This window comes from Citrus sinensis, chromosome 8, assembly GCF_022201045.2.
Source record: "Citrus sinensis cultivar Valencia sweet orange chromosome 8, DVS_A1.0, whole genome shotgun sequence".
NCBI lineage: Eukaryota > Viridiplantae > Streptophyta > Magnoliopsida > Sapindales > Rutaceae > Citrus > Citrus sinensis.
The window spans coordinates 16,733,699-16,743,050 of NC_068563.1; the positions used below are offsets into that span (position 1 = coordinate 16,733,699).

General features: G+C 31.4%; 1 protein-coding gene across 1 annotated transcript; it reads right to left on the reverse strand.

Annotated features, from left to right (window-relative positions):
- Positions 1-2,425: 2,425 nt before the first annotated feature.
- LOC102622454 (uncharacterized) lies at positions 2,426-4,473 on the reverse strand. Its single transcript, XM_006494540.4, has 2 exons — positions 4,193-4,473; positions 2,426-3,919 (listed from the first exon to the last, which is right to left on the reverse strand). Exon 2 carries the CDS (start codon positions 3,897-3,899, stop codon positions 3,291-3,293), a length of 609 nt encoding a protein of 202 aa, XP_006494603.2. The 5' UTR covers positions 3,900-3,919; positions 4,193-4,473; the 3' UTR covers positions 2,426-3,290.
- Between the last annotated feature and the right edge of the window lie 4,879 nt (positions 4,474-9,352).

Genomic DNA, 9,352 nt, shown 5'->3' on the forward strand with positions numbered 1-9,352 from the left:
AATAAACCCGGGTTTTGATAGAGGCTATAGCTACACTGGATAATATAGCTATTACTGAGACAATTAAGGAAAAAAAAGAAACTAACAAACTCAATGATATTTCTTAATTAGGATTTTGTTCTTGAATCATAAAAAAACTCAATTTAATTATTTGACAGTTGAGTCTAGCTTTTTTTTTCTTTTTTTTTGTGGGCTATATGTTTTTAGGGTGGAGATATTTAAACCTACTAAATTCCTCACCACAATCCCTTTCTAAATTAAATTTTTTTATTATGAAAATATAATTTAATCAATTACTTAGTTGACCTTATTCTAGCTACTTTCATCTCTCTTCCTTATTAAAAATGTATTGTGATATATGACGGAAATATTGCATCCAATAAACGAAAATTGTCCAAAAATTAACAAATTCAACCTTATTGTAATCTAAAACAAAATAAAAGGAATATTGCCATCATGTAAAAGTTGAAAATAAAAGTTTCTATACCACTCTGAATATATTAAAATATTTTTTGGCCAAATTTCAAAAACACAAATTTTGAATAATGATAATAGATAAAATCTAGGAATGGCAAAAATTCGGGCCGGTCTCGAGTATGGCAACACCTGATCTGCCTCGGGCCTTTTTTTTTTTTTAACACCTAAGGCAAGCGTAAAAAGCTAAGCATCAAGCCATGATTTTTTATCTGAGCTCAAAAAGTCTTGATTCTATATTTTAGAACATTATATATGTATATTTTACAATTTATTTTGTAATTTTATGATTTTAAATTTTATTTTAATGAAATTGGAGTTGAAAATATGAATTTTAAATGTTTAAAATTTTCAATATATGTAACATATGGGCCAAATAAATATAATTATTTAAAATAACATATATTTTATATTTTTTTCATGAAATTTGGATTTTGACTAGACCCTATGCTTATCAAGTGAAGGTCGGGACCAATCAGCCTCATCCTCGAGGCGAATGATTATTTTTGACATCCCTAATAAAAATTTATAATGTTATAGTGAAATGTAAGAGAGAGATAAAATTAATTTGGAAAGAAAGAATAAAAAAAAAAATAGAAAGAGAGAGAAATTGGCTCAAGTTTTGGCCAATATTACAGTAGGGAGAGAAAGTAGCTGATCAAGCGTATTTTTATGATTTTTGAAAATTAATAAATTAAATAATAGTTATAATTTGATTAGAGCATCACCAAAAGACTCTTCAAATAAAATTTTATTACTTATTTGAAGAGCCACATCAATATTTAAGACTCCAAAATATACTTCAATTAAAATTCTTCAAATAAAAAATGATCATCTCTCTTCAAATTTGGAGAGTTGCTTTCTCCCTCTTCAATTTATATTTTATTACTTTTTACTAGAGAATGAGAGTGAAGTGCTTTAATTGCTATTGACTTTTCTTTTAAAAATATAATTATTTGATAAAAATAATATTAACTTATTTTTATTTGAAGAATCTTTTAGAAAATAACATATTTTTTCACTTTTTTATTTGTCACATAGGTAAACAAATAAATATTTAAAAAGTAAAATTTATAAAGACTTTTGTAGATGTTCTTATTATTTTAATTAAAAAAAATGAGGAAATTAATTGAGTCAAATAACCCCACCGTTCTTTTATGCTGGTTTAATGATATTGTAGTCCTAAACTCGTTCAATGAGTGAAAATATTCCACCAACATATGGAAAACTTAAAATGGGCCGGCCGTATCCTGTGATTAGGCAGTGGAAATAAGTCTTCTGCTAAGGATAAAATGGTGCTTCCGTGGATCAAATACTTTGGTGGTGTCTGTTTTTTCTCTAAAATTTAAATACACTTGAATTAATTTTAATTCTTAATAGAACTGAATATTTAAATTTAAATAATATATTTATTTTTTCGTTTGAATCACTAAAAATAAATATTAAATTATTTTTTAACTTAAAAAAAATCTAAAAACTAATATTTTATATTTATACCCTTACAAATTATAAATGTTAAATAAATAATGAACATCTCAAAGAATATAAATATAATAATATATTATCATAACATAAATCATATTTAATTTAATACAACTGTTTAATATTTTATATTGTATATGTTAATCAATTTTATTATAGTTTATGATGTTTTTATATGAAAAATATTTATAAAAAATTATGAATATAAATAATGCTAATTTGAAGAAAATAAAAAGATAAAAATAATAATAGTCTACCACTATATATTATCACAAGTTATATAGAGATAAATAATAATCCTAATTATTAAATTTTATTTAAATAAGGATGAAAATTAATTAATTAGATAAGGATATTTTAGAGAATATTTTTTAATGATATTATTCAAACTTTTTATACTAAGCAAAAAGCTAAAAAAATTAACTTAATAAATAACTTAATGACTTAATGGCTAAATATTTTCATTAAATTGAAAAAACAAACAAACTTAATGAGTTAACTGATTAAAATTAAGTTAATTAAATCATTAAGTTACAAAAACAAACGGCCCCTTAATCTAATATCAACTTGTCAATACTCGGTGGCATGGAAAATTCACTTATTAAAAACTGCTACTTTACTTCAACGAAATAACAAAAGGCACCAACAAAAAAGTCTTCAAAGGGCTATAAATTATAATTCCTCAAAGTCTTCAAAGGGCTATAAATTATAATTCCTCTCCCTAACCCGCCCACCACCGACAATTTAACACATAAGCATGAAAAATAAATTCAAAATTTAAAAGCATATTTCTTATTTATTAGCAAGATGGACAACTAGCTAGTAAGGTCTCTTTCTCATCCTCACCATTGATGTACAGGAACTCCCTCATCTCTCAGCCTTTTATACAAAGTCATGCACTCCAAATAGGCCCTCTGGCTCTTATCATTTTTCTTCTTTCCTTCATCCTGCCATTGGTTGTTACACTCCAAAAACATTTCATCCACCAAACAGACTGCTTTCTTCTCTATCATCTCTTCTGCTACTTCTGATTCTACCTTCTTCACAACATACTCTTTCTTCACATTCTTCTTCAACCAATCCGAAACATCAACAATCGAAGCAATCTTTCAGTATCTCCCTCGGTCACCAACTCTAGGCTGTACATCTCAAAATCTTGATCAAGCAGATAACTATGATGAAACCAGTCCATTATACCCCCTTTTTCCTCTGCCAAGCTCACATCAACAAAAACCATACGTGAATAACTTCCAACAGAAACGCCTAATAATTAAGGAAGAAACTTGATTCTCTTTAACAACTTATTAGATTTTGCTAAAGCATTTCTTGATGGCTCAAGCAATGCCATCTTCTAAATCCTTCAATGCTGCTTTTTTGGCCTCCAAGGTCCACTGGCAAAGCTGCCTTTTTGCTGAGGAATCAATCAACTCATTTGCCAAAGCAGTTCTCCTCATCGCCAAAATTGTAGAATTGTACCGGCGAAGATACTCTAACTTATAATTTGACGGCTTTTCATAAGTATCTGAAATGTCACCAATCAATTGAATAACCACAATGCCACCAACTTTCACAACATGATCAACAAATTTAGTATCAAGAGAGCTGGAAACAAACGAAAAATCGAATCTCTCATCTGCAATTGAGCCTAGTTGCCCCAAATCTGATTTAACCACCAAATGAATCTCATTATCATTAAAGAATTTTGAACTAGCAATCACAGGCCCGATATTACCAGAGCCTACAAGGAGAGCTTTATCTCCCTTCTTGATAAGACCCTCATTGCCCAAATCTTGAAATAGCAAATTCAAGAACTCAAAATTTTTAGAACCCAAATCATAATCATCAATATCAATATTGAGAAAAGAAGCTGAAGATCCTCTAACAATGGACCTAATACATGCCAATGAGAGTAAAACAATAGCCAAGAACACAGATCGTAACATGACACGTAGAGCCTTTGAATCTGGAAAATTAAACACTAAAACAGTGTCATGATTCAACAACAACCCATTTTGAGAGTTCATTATCTCGTACTGACTATTAACTCGATACCCACTACGAACCACACCCATAATCATTCACAATTGGGGCTCAAATGTAAACGAAAATTGAGCACGAAACAGCTTTAATTTGTTGAAGAAAAGAATACCCATGCATAAAGTTCATAAATCAGTAAATGGAACAAGAATCAAAGCCAAAACAATGTGAAAGATTGAAGTTTTAGCGAGTGCAAAACCTAGAAGCGGTATGGTTTCCACCCACGAGTGCCGAACGAGTGCTTCGGATTCTGCACCAAAGAAGCAACAACTCTTTGATTCTCTCAATTTCCATGAGTATTTACCCCCCTCTCTCTTTCACCAGACCTAAATCAGATAATGCGTTTCAGGCTCACCCAAATGTCGTTTTTTGGCGGATCATTTCAAGAGAATGATGAAATGGGCAAGAATAAGACAGAGAGCAACAAACAGTGTTGCGTTCTCGGATTTGTTTTCTTTGTATTGTTTGTGTGGGTACATACAAATATACAATAGTAACAATACAAGAGAGCCTATGAGAAAGAAAGTAGTCAAATGAGGGTTATTTTTACATAACCTCTTGTGAGGTTTCACGTAATAACAGTTTAATAGAAAGTATGATGGTATTATTACATCCCTCCCTTGTTGTTAGTATTTCTGTCAGTAGACCATTTATGAGTTGAAAAATGACAAAAATACCCCTTTAAGGCTGAGAGGTACAATTTCCTAGCTGGTATTTGGAAATATAGTGTGTTCTTCAAGTTTCTGTTGAAGTACTGATTACAGAACCGGAACCAATCTTCGCTTGACGAATCTGATCATTTCGGAGTCACAACCCGACCTAAGGAATCTGTTTCTGCTCCCAATTCTTCTTTCACCGAAGGCGTTGCCACTAAGGATATCCACATCAATCCTTTTACTTCGCTCTTGATCCGCATTTTTCTCCCCGAGTCTGCACTAAACCCTCCCGAGCCTGACTCCAGTCCGCAATCCAATGCGGAGGCGGACCTACCACGCAACCCGCTTCATCTGCGGAAGAACAGCTACGGCTCCCCGAATGCGGCTGTGGCTGCGAGGAAAGAGGAGTATCAGAGAAGCAGCTACAGCGGCCACGACAGTGCCGACGTAGAAGCAATGAGTTTGAATGGGAAATCAAATGTGTACAAGGGGTACGCGCCGGTGGATATGAATAGGAGGAAACTGGTAGTGATGTTGTAGTTCCACGGCGGCGGGTGGGTGAGCGGGAGAATCGCAAGGCTCTGTGATGTGATTGTTGTGGCGGTTGGCACCGGAGAATCGGTTCCCCTCAACGTTTGAGGATGGGATGAAGGTGTTGAATTGGTTAGGGAAGCATTTTTTAATTTTTTTTACCCTAAATCTCAAACTCGTGAGCAATGTGAAATTTATGTTTGATGTGGGTATTTTAGACTTTTGAATATACTTACATATCTTTACCGTCGAATATTGCCAAATATCAGCTGGGATTAAAGGGGTATTTTTGTCATTTTCTCAGCTCATAAACAGTCAACTGACAGAAATACTAACAGCAGGGGAGAGATGTAATAATACCACCATATTTTCTATTAAACTGTTATTACGTGAAATCTCAGGGGAGGTATGTAAAAATAACCCAATCAAATGATTATTATAATATTAATATGTAGTAAGGATTAATGAAAGCCTTAATGAAAAAGTTGGGTTCAATTGTGCAATTGTGTGATTTCCTTAATTATGAAGTGGCAAAGGTTTAAGCATGTTAACGCAAGTCCATGGTTATGAAGTCTTTAGAACCAACCTATGATCACTTTTATTGCGGTGAATCTTAGAAAATTATTTCTATATCAAAATATATTCTTTTAATTAATATTTAGAGAGATCTATTTATATTATGCACATTTATAAAAGCTACTTAATTTTACGGAGAGAGTTAAAGTTCTCGTACTTGTAGGGATTTAAATTCTCTAAATTAAATGGACTAAGTTCACCCAATGACATAAATCACTTTATTTATACGGTATGTTTGGCAACTTGTATTACATCAAATTGCATTGCATAAAACTATTATTCTAAACTCATGTTTGGTTGTAATTTCTGTTTGCATTGCACTATATTAAAAAAGTGGTTAATATAATAAAAGATGTGTAAAATGAACTCATGTGGGCTAGGGTTTAGACTATATTACATTAAAACATAATTTATTTTTTAAATATAATAATCTGACTTTTATTATTTAATAAATAATAATAAATTTCAATTTTTTTAATATTAACTTATATTTAAATGAAAAAAAAAGTAATTTAAATAATAATATAAGATAGTAATAAACCTAAATATTTGATAAATAAATTATAATACATTATTTTACTTTCATTTTATAAAATCATTTTAATTATTTTACTTTAAGTACATAAAATTATTTCAATTTTATTTAATCATTTATTATTTACTAAAATGATAAATTTAAAAATAAATTTAAATTAAACAATTATATTCAAAATTAACAAATAAAAATAAATTTATAATTTAATATCATATTATTTTATAATGTAATTTAATTGATATTATACTATATAATTATATAGTGTTATATTTTTACAATATAATATTAAATTATATTGTATTGTAATATTTTTTATTATTTAATAAAGTACATTACTAAATCATTTTTATTGTAAAAATTAATATATATATATATATATTTAATACTTAATTTAAAAACTTACTAATAAAACCTCAAATATTAAAAAATTTAAATAATATTAATTTAATTTCAATATTCATATAAAAATATGATTTTATTATAATATAGTTCATACTACAACATATATAGTATTGCATTACAATTTAATGCAGTATACCCTAATGCAATAAATCATAATGCATTATGGCTAATACAGTGTGTCAAACACACCATAGTGTACATTGTGTCATCTTCTTCACTCTATGCTTCTTCCTCTTCTTCATCATCTTCTGCTGCTTCTTTTTCTTGCTGCTGCTTTTCTTCTGACTCTCCTTCAGTCTCGGCTTCTTCACTTTCTTTAGCTGGAGCAATCTCCTTAGCTCTTTGAAAATTGAATTGCTGCAGTAGAGACTTAGGGAAATCTGCATGTTTGCTCTTTATATACATGGAAAATTGATGTTTTTGTGCTTTAAGATGTAGAAAGCAAGTCCAAAACCTCTTATTCTCCTCCTTTTGCTCTTGGACACATGCATTCAAGCTTTCACTAAGTTCCTGCAGCATCATCCCAATCCCTGTAGCTTGCCGTGATTTAGTTGCAGCATGATGTTTTGGAGTTGTTGCAGCAGTAGATTCTCCAGCAATCCTTTCAACTGTCCTAGCTATGAGAGCCCCTTCATTCTTGATTCTTTTATCGCTTGCCACAATTTTTACTCCTGAGGTCTTACAAATGCTTGTGATAAGTAAAGGAAATAGTAAGGCAGCAGACTTTTGCTTCCTTATGGCATACTCTCTAATTTCTTGTTCAATGACTTTTCCAACATCAATGGCTAAACCTCACAAAGATGTTGTGTTGGTCATACTGTAACATGTTTGAGTAGAACTCCTTAACAATTGGGAGGACTGGGTGTTGGGGGTGAGCACATAACTTAATCCATCCTTTCCATGCTGCAGCAGTGTAAATGTTGTTCATCGTCCCAGTTGGTTGTTTTGGAAATTAGAAGCGCTTTTCTTACAAAATTTTCCGAGGCTTGATAAATTCTTCATATTTCTCCTCGGCTTTGAAGCTGTAGAAATGTTCTGAATCTTTCAAGCTGCTAGTACGGGCTTTGATTTTTAGCATTGCTACAACAATTCAAAATGAGTTTTGTTGTGTTGAAAAAATAAGAATGTGAGGAAGAAATGTGAAGATACTGTTGTGAATTTGGCTTTGATATGATTAACCAAATTCTCCCCAAGACACTAGTTCTGTATCGATGGTTTAAGAATGATTAACACAGACTATCCAGCAACAAATACACACATGAATCAAAGCTTTAAAGATCAGAAACAAGACACCAAGTATAAGTGGTTCAGCACCAAAAAGTGGTGCTTACATCCACTGGAAACAAAGCAACAATCTTTCACTAATCGAGATCACAAAACAATACAAGAATAGAATTTGATTTACAGAGAACAAGAACTTGTTAACCCCTTTCTCTCTCTATCTTCTCTCTACTCTCAGTGTTTCCCAAAACATGTGAAGACGATGATAGAGCCTACTCCTTTTAACCTCTGTTTCTGGGTTGTTACACTAACTACCCTTCCCGCCAAATCTAACCAATAAGCTCCTCTCTCACGTGCTTGTCACAAGACGGCATAAGTGAGCTTGAAATGACAATCACAGACGTCGTTCTTGAGCTTATGAGATTTCAACTTCACTACACGTGCAAATCATGTGTATTACGTAAAGGTTGATTGACGAACGAGAGGATGTCAGTTTTACTCTGAAGAACTCCTCAAACGACAAGTCGGCTGAGATTGAATCCTCTAAACAACTTGTAGCACTTGAGTTTCGAGTTCACTGTTTATCAGATACTGAGAGTTACAGATGAGAAGAGAGCAAGTAATAGTGAAATTGAAATGTTGAAAGTGAAACCCTAATTTATGGTAAAAGGAAAGTGGAAAGAGAGAGGTAATTAAAATGATAAGTTTGGTAAAAAAAATTGAATTTAAAAAAAAATTAATGGAAAGGAAGAAATATATGTCACAAAAAATCAGGGATTGCATTATCTTTCTTATAAAAAATTCTGATCCACTGACATAAGCGTGTCAGCCAGCAACAATAAAAATTAAGACTGACAGTTCAACGGTAAAAATTGTTGCTGTAACAACCAATTTGTTGCTGCAGCAATAACGGTAAATGCATATATTGTTTGAGAACCATCTTCTGTCTACTATGCTATGAGTGATGCTACAACATTTCCTTTCTGCTTCTTTGTCCAATTTTTTTTTTTAACATTCAAGAATTCCTCTAACAATTTCTACTTATGATAAGAAAATAAAAGAAAATATAGAAGTTAGATGCACAATTTAAAATAAATAAGACAAATTAAACAATATCTAAAACTAAATTTTGAGTGCTTTAAAAATGTGAAATAACTTCCCTCATTGGGTTGTCTCCCAGTCAATGCTTGATTTTAGATCCTTCAGCTTCACCGTCCCTGATTGCTCAAGTTGGATCCTCTAAAAACAAATCCTCCCTTGGATTATTCACTGCGCTCCAATGTAGTGCTTCACCCTTTGTCCATCACCTTAAATTCCTGACTTGTCCTTTCATCTTGAAGCTCCACAGCCCCATGAGGATAAACTTTGATAAGTTTGAAAGGTCCTAACCTTCTAGACTTTAATTTTTTAGGGAACAGTTTTAATTGCAAATTATAGA